This window comes from Neoarius graeffei, chromosome 4, assembly GCF_027579695.1.
Source record: "Neoarius graeffei isolate fNeoGra1 chromosome 4, fNeoGra1.pri, whole genome shotgun sequence".
NCBI lineage: Eukaryota > Metazoa > Chordata > Actinopteri > Siluriformes > Ariidae > Neoarius > Neoarius graeffei.
The window spans coordinates 51,163,575-51,179,972 of NC_083572.1; the positions used below are offsets into that span (position 1 = coordinate 51,163,575).

The following is a 16,398-nucleotide window of genomic DNA, read 5'->3' on the forward strand; positions in this document are numbered from 1 at the left end:
AAAGGTGATATTTTTGGACAGTTAAAACATGCAGATAAGGTTCACTATGTAGGATTCAATTGATTCTGAATGCCTCTCCCTTACCCTTTCCGTTCTATGCATGTATTAAAATGTACTTTGGTCATCAGGTGCCTTTAGCGTACTTCCAGTGCTTATATTCACAATCCCTTGCTTTTTCTCAGTATTGTAGTTGAGTCACTAAACCTCAAGTCTTAGTCCAGTCTCGACTCCCCAGTGTTCAAGTCCAAGTCATTAAAAAAATTTTGAGTCGAGTCTGAGTCAAGTCCACTATTGATCCAAGTCGAGTCCGAGACTCCAACCGCACCATTTGACGGTGGCTGTTTTGGCGCCATTAACATTAGTTTGTTCCTAAACATGACGTATGAACAGGTGAATGTGCATTCTCTTTGTCAGTGAGAGTGAAGTATTCTGTCAGAGATGGTTGGGAGATGGATGTAAGTGCAGAAGGTGTGCTTATTAATACAAGTGAAGACATGTAAACAATCCAGAACAGCAGCCAAAATTGTAAAATAGTGAAACAGGCAATAACTCAAGCGAGGCACAAACAGGCTATCATAGACTCGGTAGAATCAAAGACGAGAAACAGGAAATCAGGGACCAGGAAACCAAACAAGGAAATAAGGGTCGGTAATACGTCAGCAACGCAACTCAATACTTTGCAAAGTAAGTGTGTTTTCACAGTTTTTATACAGGCACGCTGATTGCGCCTTAATCCTGTGCAGGTACGAGTTGTTTACGGTGCGCGTGCGAGAGTCCGCTTGGCGCGTGTGTGCTGTCCAAACAACACCCGAGAGTCAAGCTGATGCATGCACCAAGGTGTGCAGGTGTGACACTCTTGCACAAAATTAGTATAAAATTAATGTAGATATAAATATCTTATGCCAAATTATTCTGGCATGTTACAAAAAATAAAGAAAAAATCAGAGTCCTCGTCTCCAATTGACGAGTCTGAATGCAGTTAATGCACGAGTCCAAGTCCGAGTCATCAATACTCAAGTCCAAGTCAAGTCACGAGTCCTTAAAATTAGGGCACAATTTGGACTTGAGTACTACAAGCCTGATTTTTCTCTTCCTAAATAACAAGTATGACCCTCCATTTATCAAAATTTGGGTTCTCAAACTTGTTAGCCAGCACTAGCAAACACTGATTCCTCTTCTTTCTTTCTTCTTTGTGTTCCTTCCGGTGCTTCCTTCCAGATTCCTGCTGTCATTTATACAAACATAAAATGCGGAAGGTGCTCTGTAAAGGTCTCGAAAGGTTTGTCCGTTCTGGGCTACTGAAGCGGTGCAACATGGCAACTCTGTAGAAATTGACCCGTCCCCTATGTAGATATAAAGGGCCTGTTCTAAACATACGAAAACAATATGATTCATAATTACAGGTAATGATACACTCATGAAAAAATACTCATGAATATTCAATTTCTGGGCGGCACAGTGGTGTAGTGGTTAGCGCTGTCGCCTCACAGCAAGAAGGTCCGGGTTCGAGCCCCATGGCCGGCGAGGACCTTTCTGTGTGGAGTTTGCATGTTCTCCCCGTGTCCGTGTGGGTTTCCTCCGGGTGCTCCGGTTTCCCCCACAGTCCAAAGACATGCAGGTTAGGTTAACTGGTGACTCTAAATTGACCGTAGGTGTGAATGTGAGTGTGAATGGTTGTCTGTTGCCCCTTTTCCACCAAAGCAGTTCCAGGGCTGGTTCGGGGCCAGTGCTTAGTTTGGAACCGGGTTTTCTGTTTCCACTGACAAAGAACTGGCTCTGGGGCCAGAAAAACCGGTTCCAGGCTAGCACCAACTCTCTGCTGGGCCAGAGGAAAGAACCGCTTACGTCAGCAGGGGGGGCGGAGTTGTTAAGATCGACAACAATAACAAGACCGTGAAAGATCGCCATTTTTAAGCGACGAGAAGCAGCAGCTGTACAAACGCGAAGTAATTTATTATTATTGTTGTTGTTGCCGCTGCTGCTTCTTCTGTGTTGTTTTTGCTTTGATATTCGCGCCAAGGTTTATGCAAATGTAGCGCCGTAACTTCCGTATACAGTGACGTAACTGACGTATACAGCGACGTAATGACGTATGCAGCGACGTAATGATGTGGCTCCGCTTAGCCCCACGAGCTATGGAAAAGCAAACTGGTTCTCAGCTGGCTCGCAAGTTGAACGAGTTGTGAACCAGCACCAGCACTGGCCCCGAACCAGCCCTGGAAGTGATTTGGTGGAAAAGGGGTATGTGTCTATGTGTCAGCCCTGTGATGACCTGGCGACTTGTCCAGGGTGTACCCCGCCTCTCGCCCGTAGTCAGCTGGGATAGGCTCCAGCTTGCCTGCGACCCTGTAGAACAGGATAAAGCAGCTAGAGATAATGAGATGAGATGAGATTCAATTTCTGTTAATAGATCCTCCGACATAGTGGACCTTTAAACATGGAGTGAGTAAACATGCCAGAACTGTCCTATAATTTACTGACAGGATAACTGACACTTGGTCTACGTATGGCCAGTTTCTAGTCCAGATTCTAATGTCATCGTTGCTCTGATGGATTTCTTTGAAAAACAGCAACGTAATAAGATGTTAACTCAATTTTTTCCCCAAAAAATTAATGCCATAATGGTGATGGGATGTCATTGCTGTCAATGTTTGAAGCCCACTTTGCAACAAATCCCATCCCCTACACTACAACTGGCTTGTCATTCTTTCTCAGGCTTCCTGCTGGTAGGACATTTGAGAAGTTGTTCACATCACCATAGCAATGCTAGCAAAGCAGTGGAACTTGAGAAGCATTACACATTTTCTTATAAATTCTTGACAATAAACCTAGAGCTTTATTTCTCCTGCACCAACCAGAGCTCTCAACACCTCTGACAGTCTGGTAATTAACAGCAGTTTATTGCTGTGGAGCAGATCTTAGTGTCTAGCTATGGGGCAGGGTGGAGGTGATAGTATTTTTTATTAGGGCTGGGTGTGGAAGGGTGGATAATTTGGGTGTGTAACTTGTTTCAGTTTAAAGCTGTTCACATGCTGCCAAGCCAGTAATCAGAAGAGGCTGGGTGAAAGTGGGTGTGTGCAAGTCCATGTTTCTGTGAAAAGACCTTTTGTTTATCGTTTAGCAGGAGTAGGTAAAAGGTGAAGGGGGTGTCGGGGAAAAAACGTGTCTAGTGGCACATCAGTATGCTGGTATTGAATTGAATCTGACCTAGTTTCCATGACAAAAGCTCGTCTTATCTAAATATCTTGACTGACAGATAGGTGCTTGAAGGGTCTTCTTCCTCTTCTTCTTCCTCTTCTTCTTCTTCTTCTTTGTTCCTGTTTTGGCAGGGGAAAAAAACACTTGACAGACTTGAGAAGGCTGTTCATTTTTAGAACTGCCTTATAATGACTTTTTGGTGCAACGTTTTTTGTTTGATCTTTTATTATCATGTTGTTATCATTATTTATGGAACACCAGATAAAAATCCTCGGTGGAGATTTCACTTTTACAGTTGTGCCCATTTCATTTTAAATAGCCATGGCTGAAGGTTTTGTATCAGTTGTACTGGTTTAAAAATTAGAATTTGTTTTATTTGTTTGATTGATTAAGTTTGTATTTAATTTCTTTCTACATATTTTTAATGTCTAAATTAGTCACAGGCTCGGCAGCAGTGGTTAGCACTGTCGTCTCACAGCAACAAGGTTCTGGTTCTGGGTTCAAACCTCTTGGCCAACTGGAACCTTTCCGTATGGAGTTTGCATGTTCTCCTCATGCCTGTATGGGTTTCCTCCAGGTGCTCTGGTTTCAGTTCAAAGACATGTAGATTAGGTCAACTGGCTATTCTAAATTACCCATAGGTGTGAATGTGAGTGTGAATGATTGTTCATGTCTGCGTTAGCCCCGTGATAGATAGGCAACCTGACCAAGCTGTACCCCACCTCTCACCCAAAGGCAGCTGGGATTGGCTCCAGTTTCCCCCACGACCCTAATGGATAAGTAGTATAGATAATGGATGGATGGATGGTCACAGGCCTGTTGTGTAGTAAATCTCATCTCATTATCTCTAGCCGCTTTATCCTTCTACAGGGTCGCAGGCAAGCTGGAGCCTATCCCAGCTGACTACGGGTGAAAGGCGGGGTACACCCTGGACAAGTCGCCAGGTCATCACAGGGCTGACACATAGACACAGACAACCATTCACACTCACATTCACACCTCCGGTCAATTTAGAGTCACCAGTTAACCTAACCTGCATGTCTTTGGACTGTGGGGGAAACCGGAGCACCCGGAGGAAACCCACGCGGACACGGGGAGAACATGCAAACTCCGCACAGAAAGGCCCTCGCCAGTCACGGGGCTCGAACCCAGACCTTCTTGCTGTGAGGCAACAGCGCTAACCACTACACCACCGTGCTGCCCATGTAGTAAATGTTTATACATAAAACTGTGTTATATAATAGACTATGTATATTTTTGTAATAATATTTTGCTTTTGTTTGTTTGTTTCATTTCCAGCAAGGGATGAATAAGAATTTCTTTGTGAATGAGGTAACTTCAGCTGCACTCAGGTCTTTTCAGATTATTGAGTAAGTTGATCATTCTGCAGTTGACGACGTCCACAAAAACCCAACTCTTACAGAACAGCTACAGCAAATGACTTATGTAACTCTGCATATGTAATAAAATCACATATTCTTATCTGCTTTAAATATAGAGAACTGCAAAGGTAATAATAAAAAAGTAGCAGAGAGGAATGTAAATAAGCTTCACAGTGCTGAGTTTGCATAGAAATAAAAAAAAGTCTATTTCTTTATCTTTGTAATTTCACTTTTTTTTTTCATGGAAGCACCGTAATGGGAACATATTACATTTTCACTGCAGTTTTTGAAAAATGGCTTTACATTTTCTGTCTGTTTGATGGATTGATATTTTAAGTATAATGCCTAACATTAATAGAAAATGAATAATGAGAGGGGATGCATTTTTATTTGGATTATATGTCACTTGTGTTAAAAATGGAGAAATATCATAAAGATTTGGGTTTTGATTCCTGCCAACCCAATACAGTTAACATTAGGGTCAGGTATAAGTCATCCAAGGTATTATTATTAATATTATTTTTTTTCTGATGCATTGCCTTTTAATAATCTTTCACTTGATCATAATATTTGAAGAGGGTTCCTTTGTAGTTAGTCATTTCATTAGAATTTCATGTTTGAGTTGTTAATATCCCCCCCCATCAGATACCAAATAAAGCTTTTGAAATGGTATTTTGTGTTTTTGTTTATGCTTGTGGTGATTAAAAAAAAAAAAAAAAACTTCACCCTCAAACATGTTAAATATACAAATGCAAAAACATCAACACTAGACAGAAGTTTCCTTCACTATGCGATAAGGATATGGGACAACATTCCAGACACTGTTGTAGGAAAAACGAAGAGTAATGGTGTCCAGTCTTTTAAACAGTGAGTGAACTAATGGCCCTTTTCCACTACCCTTTTTCAGCTCACTTCAGCTCGCTTCAGCTCACTTCAGCCCGACACAGCTCGCGTTTCGACTACCAAAAACCAGCACGACTCAGCTCGTTTCAGCCCTACTTAGCCCCTAAAACTCGCACCGTTTTGGAGTGGGGCTGAAGTGAGCCAAACCGTGCCGAGTGAGGTTGGGGGCGTGAGCAGACACTCCCCTGTGCACTGATTGGTGAGGAGGAGTGTCCTCACATGCCCACACACGCCCCGCGAGCGCGCTGGGATCTGTAAACACCGCAAACCCGGAAGAAGAATAATTATGAATTGCGAGAATTTCTGAAGCCTTATGCACCTCGCCTCATCTATACGCTCTTGCCAGTATCTGTTGGCGTTGTCGGTGACAACAAGCCACAGAACCAAGACCAGCAATACTAACGACTCCATGTCCTCCATGTTTATTGTTTACTATTCGGGTCGTGAGACTACCGCTTAAAAGCTCACTGAATCAGTGACATACAGAGCATCGTGGACGAGTTCGCGGAGCGCAAGGCTCGTCGTATGCCCTTCAAATAATGCGCGCAGTAGGCTATTGATGTTTTATTATGAGCCATGTACAGTATGTCGCCTAATGTTTTTTTGTTTCTGAGTTACATGTTCGTTTGAAGGACTTAATGTACAAAATAACATAGTTGCACCCCGTAGTGTTGAAATTGGTAAACACAGTGCATTCAGTGAGGTTTGCACCGCCCTCCTTTTATTTCTGACTCTTCCTGTCACCACTCTGAGCGCTCATTCGTATGCCCTTCAAATAATGTGCGCAGTATAGGCTATTGATGTTTTATTATGAGCCATGTACAGTATCCTAATGTTTTTTGTTTCTGAGTTACATGTTCGTTTGAAGGACTTGATGTACTAAATAACATAGTTGCACCCGGTAGTGTTGAAATTGGTAAACACCGCAGTTGCGGACATTTTGTAGCCTAAAATGATATGATAAGCTTTAATAAAGGGCCCGGTCATTTGCCCCGCCCCCGGCCAGGCTCTGACTTGTTCCGCCACTGTCACTGATGTCACTGTTTGCGCTGCTTAACGACATCACGTGAGGTCCACCCACTTTCGCTAACTCCACCCAATGTGTCCACCCACTTCCAGCCAGCACGGTTCAGCGCGGTTGTAGTCGAAATGCAACTCCAACAGCCCCGCTCAGCTCGACTCAGCTCGACTCGGCACGGCACGGCTCAGCCGCGTTTGTAGTGGAAAAGCGGCAAAACACTTGATAACACCATTCACATGCAGACTTCATTTTGTGTAATTCATGCTGTCCATGACAGGTTATCAGTTTGGAATCCAGGAGGGTAATATGCATGACTCGTGCTGTAGGTAAATTATGTGGTTTACTAGAACACCTATGATTCATGAGCTGGCTGGACTTGCTCCCTAAACTGCTGGAGAAAAGTGCAGGAAGACCTGGTTCTGTCTTTTCTAGTAGGGTTAAGTTCTTTTCTCATCATATGGGTTTCCAGCCTTGCATGCTGCCTTCTCCATGAATTTTAGTTCCATGTGATAAACAACTTTTGTCCCTCGGGTAGGATGTAAAATGGAGGTCCTGTGTATTGGAGAGCAACACCCAATGGACGTTAAAGAACACGCTAAACTTTTCATTTGCCCCTTTCCCAAATCCCAGCATGCATTGCACACTGGGAACTTCTGGTGGCTCAGCTCATGTTGGTGATAATGGTACAAAAACCAATATTGGGCTATATGATCATTTTCGATGTTCAAATATCGCATGTAAGCTGAAATGTGATATTATTAGATTGCCTTTATTTGTCTAGTTACTGGTTCCATGGTATTTTTCATCAGCACAGAAGTTTTTAATTGGTTGTTCTTATATTATCACATTATCTTAGGCCCTGATTGACTGTACTGCATTCTGCAGACTCCACTGGCTTTCACCCCTGTCTGTTCAGTCAGTGCCAGTGATGAAATTTCTTTGAACATTTCTACGTCAGACCAGCAGACTGCTAAACATCTGATGTCAGTGGGGTGATAGGTGTCATAGTATCTGAGAATAAATATCTGAATTCCAGTCTGCTTTACACCCACACAAATGGATGAGATCTCTTCAATTCATGAAGTGAATCATCAGTAATTACTTTCCAAATATTTTATTCATCACTGTGGACCACTGGGATCCATGTAGAATGTTCCTGGTTGCACTGGAAAGCAGAAGAGGTAAAAGGCATAAATTAGAGTCAAATGTACAAGCAGCTAGCAGCTAAGATGACTGTTGTTCAGCCTCGGCGAAGCATTAAATGTTTAATATACAATCTATACCATAGGATTTATTTCTCACTGGACATCTGCTGGTACAGTTAGACTATAATAGTGAGCACCACAGAATGCAGCGGCAGTGCAGTCAGAGCCAAAGACCATGCGATAATAATGACCGATTATCTTCTGCGCTGATGAAAAATGCCATGGAACCAGTAACTAGACAAATAAAGACAATCTAATAACATCAGATTTTAGCTTACATTTGATATTTGAACATAGAAAATGATTATATATTTGTTCCCAATATTTGTTTTTGTACCATTATCAGCAATGTGAGCCAAGCCACCAGAAGTTCCCAGCGTGTAATGCATGCTGGGATTTGGGAAAGGGGTGAATAAATAGTAGTGTTAGGTTTTGACCGGTCTGTACTGAAGGAGATCAAATTGACAAAGTATGATCTAGGAATGTTGACCTCTACTGCCCAAGAGATCACCCGCCAGGAGCATCCCAGCAAACACACAATGTATATATGATGTAGTGGTTAGGTAGTGGTTTGGTAATGTCAGGGAAATACGTTGTCGTTATGTAGTAGGCAAATCCTAATACAACGGCGTGCCAATACGTAATGACAACGTAGTGGTAATACTTAACGACAATGTAGTGGTAATACCTAACGACAACACAGTGGTAATACGTAACGACAACGTAGTGTTAATACGTAACGACAACGTAGTGGTAATACATAACAACAACATAGTGGTAATACCTAACGACAACGTAGTGGTAATACGTAACGACAACATAGTGTTAATACGTAACGACAATGTAGTGGTAATACGTAATTACAACGTAGTGATAATACGTAATGACAACATAGTGGTAATACGTAATGACAACGTAGTGGTAATACATAACAGACATGTTATCTGGTGACCATCCAGTGATGTATGTCCTACTACATAGTCTACATGTTGTGTGTATTTTCTATTTGATGATCGATGTATTAATAATTTGCTTTCATACATTTTGTTGTATGTCTCTATGAATAACATTAACAATGTGATCTTGGTCTATTGATGAATTGATCATATTTTAACTTTAAAATAGCACTGAATGAGGCCATTTCAGTGAAATAAAAATTCGTAGATTCATGATTTTGCTGTTTGTCTTATCAGTTTATTTGCCCTCTAATATAACTATTAGTGGGGTTTTTTTTTATCGAAAATCATGTTCGGTACACGCAAAACTTTAACTGAAGGGGAGGACTTTCACATGATCCGTGATTGCCAACAAATTATTTCCATGACCCGTGATTTGAGCCTGTTTCTATTCCTGTGATGTGTGATTGAGAATGTTAATGTTTGTGACCCCCCCAGGGGCGGATCCGGGGGTGGGGTTTAACCCCTTCAGCGACCAGGGGAGGGGGGGTCTCATCTCATTATCTATAGCCGCTTTATCCTGTTCTACAGGGTCGCAGGCAAGCTGGAGCCTATCCCAGCTGACTACGGGCGAAAGGTGGGGTACACCCTGGACAAGTCGCTAGGGCATCACAGGGCTGACACATAGACACAGACAACCATTCACACTCATTCACACCTACGGTCAATTTAGAGTTACCAGTTAACCTAACCTGGTGTTTCTCAATCTATGGGCCGTGGACCGGTACCGGTCCGTGAGAAGATTACCGTCGGTCCGCAAGCCTGCCTCTGCACTAGTAGTCAGTATTATAATTTCAAACTACTGGTCACTGTCAATCAGATTATGTAGAAGAGCGATTGGCTGGCTCTGCTCCAGGGGCGATTTCTCAGAGACAACAAGGGAAGCCAAGCTTCCCCTAAAATTCTCTCCCCAAACTGCGGCGTCTACAACGTTGAATTCTCATTAAAACAATAACTTGCATAACATAATATATGCCCAAGATTGTATTTATGTTCATAACTATCCTGTAACTTATTTGAGTGATGTCTGACGAACTTGCAGTTCGCTACGAGAATCACCTTTGCTGCCAGGCTGTAACCTTTCTTATTTCAATGGGCTCTATGGACTGGCAGCAGTGTTGCCAGATTGGGCGGTTTTAAGTGCATTTTGGCGGGTTTTGAACATATTTTGGGATGGAAAACGTCAGCAGTATCTGGCAACACTGACTGGCAGCCGGGTATCCGTTGCAGTCTACGAGACGGCTCTGAACAGCCAATTTCGGCTAGTTGTTATTGGTTAAAATCAACAAAATCGTCACTTCCAGGGAAGCCGGGCTTCTCTGGGACTAAACGAGACAGTGGGAGGGACAAGAAGCCGGGCTGATAAAGGATTATTGGAGGTAGTGTTTGAAAGACATGAGGAGGACGGTACTTCGGCGAGGAACACGGAAGTATGATCAGTCAGTCCCTAGCGGATGTCGAGAAAGTGTAGTAGTGTGCCAAAGTGCTGTCCGAATTTCTTTTCATATAAACGGTTCTTCTCATTGATGTCTCTGTACATTACTCTGTAAATAAATGTAAATATTACTCGTTGTGCTCTGTTAACTTTCATCCATTCTATCAGTTTGATCATTCGTGAATTCACTCGTTTATTTCATTTGTAGTTCAATCTGGTTGTAGGCTAGCTTGAGCCTTATTGGGATCTGCAGTGCTAGCTGCTAACAGAAATTGGTAAAGTCTCTGGAAAGCACAACCAGCTGGTATGACAGGGTCACAGACCATTTTCTGGAAAAGGAACGGAGGGCAGAATTTGTGTATAAATAGTGTTCATGTTCATGAATCTGAAGTGTGTACAGTATATTGTTCAGTAATGTTAAGAGAATGGTGGGCTCTGTGTTATAGGTTATACCTGGGTATAATATTCAAGGTTCTGTGTGTTGCATAGCCTACCTGGTTATGAATTTCCAGACTGTGTTGCAGAAGATGTTCAAGGATGTGTTGCACAGCTGGGTGTTGTGTTAAAGACTCTGTGTTGCATATCAGGGTATGATGTTCAAGGCTCTTCGTTGAATAGCCAGTGATTTTTGGATGTTTGATATTTTTGATTAAGGATATGAGGCACTAGCCTGGCAAGCCAGACTATAACATGAAATGTACAAGCAAAAATACTTTCTGCCACTAGGTAGGGTTGTCTAGTTCACTATGCTAATGGGGCACACCTTTCTATGCTTTGATATCCGGCCTACAGGTTTTACGATGAATGCGTAAAATGGGCTTCCCCTGTTTTAAAAACCAGCAGCCGCCACTGCTCTGCTCTCAGTGCTTTTGTCACTGTGTGCCACATAGCGTAAGTCCTGCCCCCCCATTCTAGAATGTTAAGCGTTCCCGCCCGCCCGAGGTTGCACACTTGCACTTATTCATTCATTCTGTCCCAAGTCCAGTCATTCGTGCACACACACTTTATAAGAGCAATATCATGGCATGTTCAAAGCAAGCTACTCTCAGGCTTTCGTCTAAATGGGGGAACAGGGGCGCTGCGCCCTCTTACTCTCGGCGTGCGCCCCCTTACCGACTCCGTGAAAACATCCCAGCAACACTACGTGACAATGTGTCTGATCATCAAATACATTATAATTGCTCCAAAAATATTCCAATCATAGTAGATACACCGCCAGACGGTGCAAAAACAATCCGAATTGGCGTTTTCCAGACTGAGGCGCCATGTTGTTTACTTGTCGCGGCTGCTCTCGCGAGATTTGACATGGGTTACATACAAGGTCAGCTGACTTGTAGCGCGAGATTTCTCGAGACTGAATGACCTTTCACCCACCGGCGCGGGAGCTTTTGACAGAAGTAGTTCGCGAGTTGTTTTTGTTGACACTTGGGCATTTAAAGATGTCATCCCGCGGCACGAAGCGGAAGAAAGCCAAAGACTGTCCGGGGCAGAAGAAGATTAGGCCAAAAAAAAAAAGTGTGTTTCTGGTAACCCGACCGATCGAGAATTTCTGCATCGAAATTGCCGACCGTAAAGTTTTTATTACAAATTTCCCTCGATATTTTAGTGTAAGCGGCGTTAGTTTGTCATAATTTTTTGTTTCAATGCATTCAAGTTGTGAAAGAAACGATAAAAAGTAAAATGTTTCGCCACTTCTATCAGCCCTCCTCCATAAACTGAGCCGAGCCGCCATTTTGAATCCTCTTTCAAGGCTGTAATGCAAATTGCTTCCTTTTCAGTATACAAGTGCACTTCCATGGCAGAGAAAAACACTACATTTTGCCGCCTATGTAGTCCCCTATTTATACAAATAGGAGTCATTCAGGATGCAGCCATGTTTTTGCTCGACCCAAGTTCTACAGTAGGCTAGGCCGTCTGCTTTTAATGGAAGTAGCCTAGCCTAGGACGTTATTTTCACGTTATTTCTTGATAAGGTGTTTTCACGTTATTACATGAAAATATCATGAAATATCGCTTCCGTAGATCATAACTCGAACTCTCGCGATATTTTTTTATTCGTTTAAAGATTTAAAACACTTATTTTATTATGATGTGTGGTATAAAGGATTCTGTGCCAAAATACTATTTTGTAAGATGTTTACTTGTGTTAATTTTTTCGAACAAAATAAAAAAAAAAAAAAAAACTTTCCTACCTACCGACCTTATTTTAGTATTTCATGTTACCGGAAACACACATATCTCATTATCTCTAGCCGCTTTATCCTTCTACAGGGTCGCAGGCAAGCTGGAGCCTATCCCAGCTGACTACGGGCGAAAGGCGGGGTACACCCTGGACAAGTCGCCAGGTCATCACAGGGCTGACACATAGACACAGACAACCATTCACACCTACGGTCAATTTAGAGTCACCAGTTAACCTAACCTGCATGTCTTTGGACTGTGGGGGAAACCGGAGCACCCGGAGGAAACATGCAAACTCCACACAGAAAGGCCCTCGCCGGCCACGGGGCTCGAACCCAGGACCTTCTTGCTGTGAGGCGACAGCGCTAACCACTACACCACCGTGCCGCCCAAACACACACACACACACATATATATATATATATATATATATATATATATTTTTTTTGGCCTTACTTCTTTCTTTTTCAATGTTGACAGACAATTTGTTACAATTTCCCTCTCAGATAGCCTCAGAATGTCCCATTGGAGCATTTTTCAAAGGCTTTGCACGGTGGGGGGGGGACAACCGGCACCATCCCCCCCCCCCCCCCCCCCCCGCTTCGCTCCCTCGCCATGGTGAGCGCCCTCATACTAAATTTTTCTAGAAAAAACACTGACTCTTGACTTTCTTTGGAATGTGCCCATCTGACAGTGCAGATACTGTACACAACATGAGCCAGAGGCAAAAAAAAAAATATCGCCCATTCACTCGCAATTACAACCCTTCATACATACAATTCGGCTTTATTTCAAGTGATAGTTGTCCCCAGAAACCAATCTGTGTTATCTGCCAAACCATGCTAAGCAACGAAGCTATGAAGCCATCCAAATTACGCCAGCATTTGGAAACTAAACATTCGCATCTCAAGGATAAATCAAAGGATTTTTCAGAAGAAAACGTGATGAATTGGCCACCCAAACTAAAGTGTTGAAAACTAATTTGACCGAGAATGAAAAGCTAACAAAGGCATCATACATGATTTCACACCACATTTCCAAATGTCAGGCACCCTTCACAATTGGGGAGAAGCTAATTATGCCTTCAATTGTTAGTGAGGTATTGGGTCCAGCTGCTGCAGCCAAAGTAAAAGAGATTCCTCTGTCAAATGACATGGTCTGTCGTCGAATTGACGATATGGCGGCAGACATCGAAATGCAAATTTTAGAAAGGGCGAAGTCATCTGACTGGTTTGCCATTCAATTGGATAAGACCACGGATCTCTCTAACTAGGCTATGCTTCTGGTCTACATCAGATATGCTCATGAGGGCCAGTTTCATGAGGATTTTTTGTTTTTGTAAGGTGCTTCCAGGGACCACAACCACTGGAGAAATATTCTGTATGCTTGATGGGTACATCTCTGGGCATGGGTTGATATGGGGGTGTTGCGTTGGTGTCTGCACAGATGGGGCAGCGGCTATGACCGGCAGGCACAACGGAGTTGTTGCTCAGGTAAAAGCCGTTTCACCATCAGTGCAGGCAACGCACTGTGTTATTCATTGAGAGGTACTTGCTTCTAAACGTCTGTCCACAGAGCTTCATGAAGTTTTAAATCAAGTGGTCAAAATAGTGAACTTTATTAAGGCCAATCCGAAAAATTCCCGTCTATTTACAGCTCTGTGTGATGAGATGGGTGCAGATCATGTTCATCTGCCCTTGCACTCTGAGGTTCGTTGGCTGTCACGGGGTAAAGTGGTGAACAGAGTGTACGAGTTGAGGCATGACGTTGAGGCATTCTTGACAAATAAACAGTCCAATTTTGTCAATCACCTGCGAGATCAGTCTTGGCTTATAAAGGTAGCTTATCTTTCTGACATCCTGGACCATTTCAATATGCTAAACCTGTCGATCCAAGGCCAAGCGTGTGACATTTTTCAAGCCAATGATAAAATAATGGCTTTCAAAAAGAAGCTCTCAGTCTGGACCAACAGAGTTAATAGAGGTGTGTTTGACATGTTCGGCTGTCTGTCATCTCTGGCTGATGAAGGTGTGGATGCCGGCAGTGATCGCGCAACACCTTACCGAAACACTATGTCATTTTGATTCATACTTCCCCTCAAAATCCCATCTCACGGAAAAGCAATGGGTAAGAGATCCATTCACCAACCCAGAAACGAGCGCTCTGCCACCTGTGGTGCAGGATAAACTTCTGGAGCTTTCGTACAATGCTGGTCTGCAGTCGAGATTTGGTCGACTTTCTCTGTCTGAATTCTGGCTGTCATGTTGCGATGAATATCCCCAGCTGAGTGAGATGGCAGTGAAAACACTGATGCCTTTCCATTCAACATATCCCTGCGAGACCGCATTTTCACATTTGACAGCCACAAAGACAAAATACCGAAACAGGCTCAACTCAGAAAACATGCTCTGAGTGGCCTTGTCACCCTGTCTTCCTCGTTTTGACCTGTTAGTGGCGAGAAAGCAGGCACATCCTTTGCATTAGAATGCTGACTTTTACCAACTCTCTGTGGGTGACTGGGCCTGTCATTTGAGGTTAAAAGTCAGCACGTAGCCTACGTTCAGTTCTCCCTTCTTCATACTGGGACTGTGTAATCAGTCAGTATTAGGGCTACAGTGGGTCTTTAGGTTTCTCGGTTTGAGGTCCCATGTTTCTGGTAGACCTTTTTATAAGTGTGTGTATGTTACTGAGGCACTGTTTGGCAGTGCTTCAAGTTCAAAGGTGTAGTTAAAAAAAAAATCTAAAACACAAAAGTAAAAAAAAAAATCTTGGTTTAATGGTTCTTTCGCAAATGGTAATAATGCCTGTGACCCTGTAGAACAGGATAAAGCGGCTAGAGATAATGAGAATGAGATGAGGTTAATAATAATAATAATAATAATAATAATAGTCAAACTATTGGGCCTACATATCAGTATATTTATGTAATTTGGCAATAATATCAAAGCCAAAGCACTTCTGTTAGTTTCCCTTGTTTAATAATAGTTTAGGCCTAAGCAGTAATAATAATAATAATAATAATAATAATAATAATAATAGGCCTACTACTAATAATAATAATAATAATAATAATAACAATAATAATGATAATATAATAATAATTATAATTATAATGGCATATCTTTGGACAGTTACTGGTCATTTGGCAATTTTCTACAATTTTGCCAATGCACTCCTGTTAGGTCTTATTTAGCCAAAATATTGTTATGCTGGTATAAGCCTGCTACTTGTAACAAGTACTACTAACAAATAAATAATAATAAACTATGTATGTATCTATGGAGGCACACATGATATGTGTGTGTGTGGGGGGTGGGGGTGTTTCAGGGGGGCGCACGGAGGCGTAGGCCTATGCAGGGCCTTGCAGCACCAAGGCCTAACATTACTGGGCCCCAGAGCAAAGAAGTTTGAGAAACCCTGACCTAACCTGCATGTCTTTGGACTGTGGGGGAAACCGGAGCACCCAGAGGAAACCCACGCGGACAACATGTAAACTCCACACAGAAAGGCCCTCGCCAGCCACGAGGCTCGAACCCGGACCTTCTTGCTGTGGGGCGACAGCGCTAACCACTACACCACCGTGCCACTGGGGGGGGGATATAAAAGAGTAAACACAACAGAAAGCTTGAAGCAAGCAAAATTACTCAAAAGATGCTTAAACTGACTGAATGAACATGTACAGTTTCATTTCCCAGGGCGCCTTCGGGCTGCTCGCCGATGCTTTTCGTAGAAATTATCAATCCAATTCAATCCCCGCCCCTCTCCCTGATCCCCTCTACCAACCCACCCTGTTAACTTGGTGGGAAAAGGGCATATGCTGGCTGACCGCTATCCCATCATGCTTTGCGGCTCTGGATCGCGTCGGTCTTTCAAAACCCATTTGAGCGACTTCCGGCCTCCCAGTTTGTTTTTATTGGTGCGAAGGGAAGGTGTTTGGTTATAACTGGAGAGCTTTGATCGACAGAATCTTTCAAGGTAAGAATGTTACCCTTGCTATTGTTGTCACTATGCGAATGTAAGGTGATTAAGTCTGACGATATATAATATGCAAGTGTTATCGTTAAATGTTTATTTTAATGAATGTTAGTGTGTGAGTCTCCACCGCAGGAAAGCACGC

At 42.8% G+C, this 16,398-nt stretch overlaps 1 protein-coding gene across 1 annotated transcript in view; it reads left to right on the forward strand.

Annotated features, from left to right (window-relative positions):
* The window catches only part of pkp1b (plakophilin 1b), a 42,057-nt gene extending 36,805 nt beyond the window's left edge, over positions 1-5,252 (forward strand). Inside the window, exon 13 of the mRNA XM_060919332.1 lies at positions 4,498-5,252. Within this exon, the coding sequence (XP_060775315.1) occupies positions 4,498-4,572 (75 nt within the window). The 3' untranslated portion in view covers positions 4,573-5,252. The remainder of the gene's footprint in view (positions 1-4,497) is intronic.
* The last annotated feature ends 11,146 nt before the right edge of the window (positions 5,253-16,398 follow it).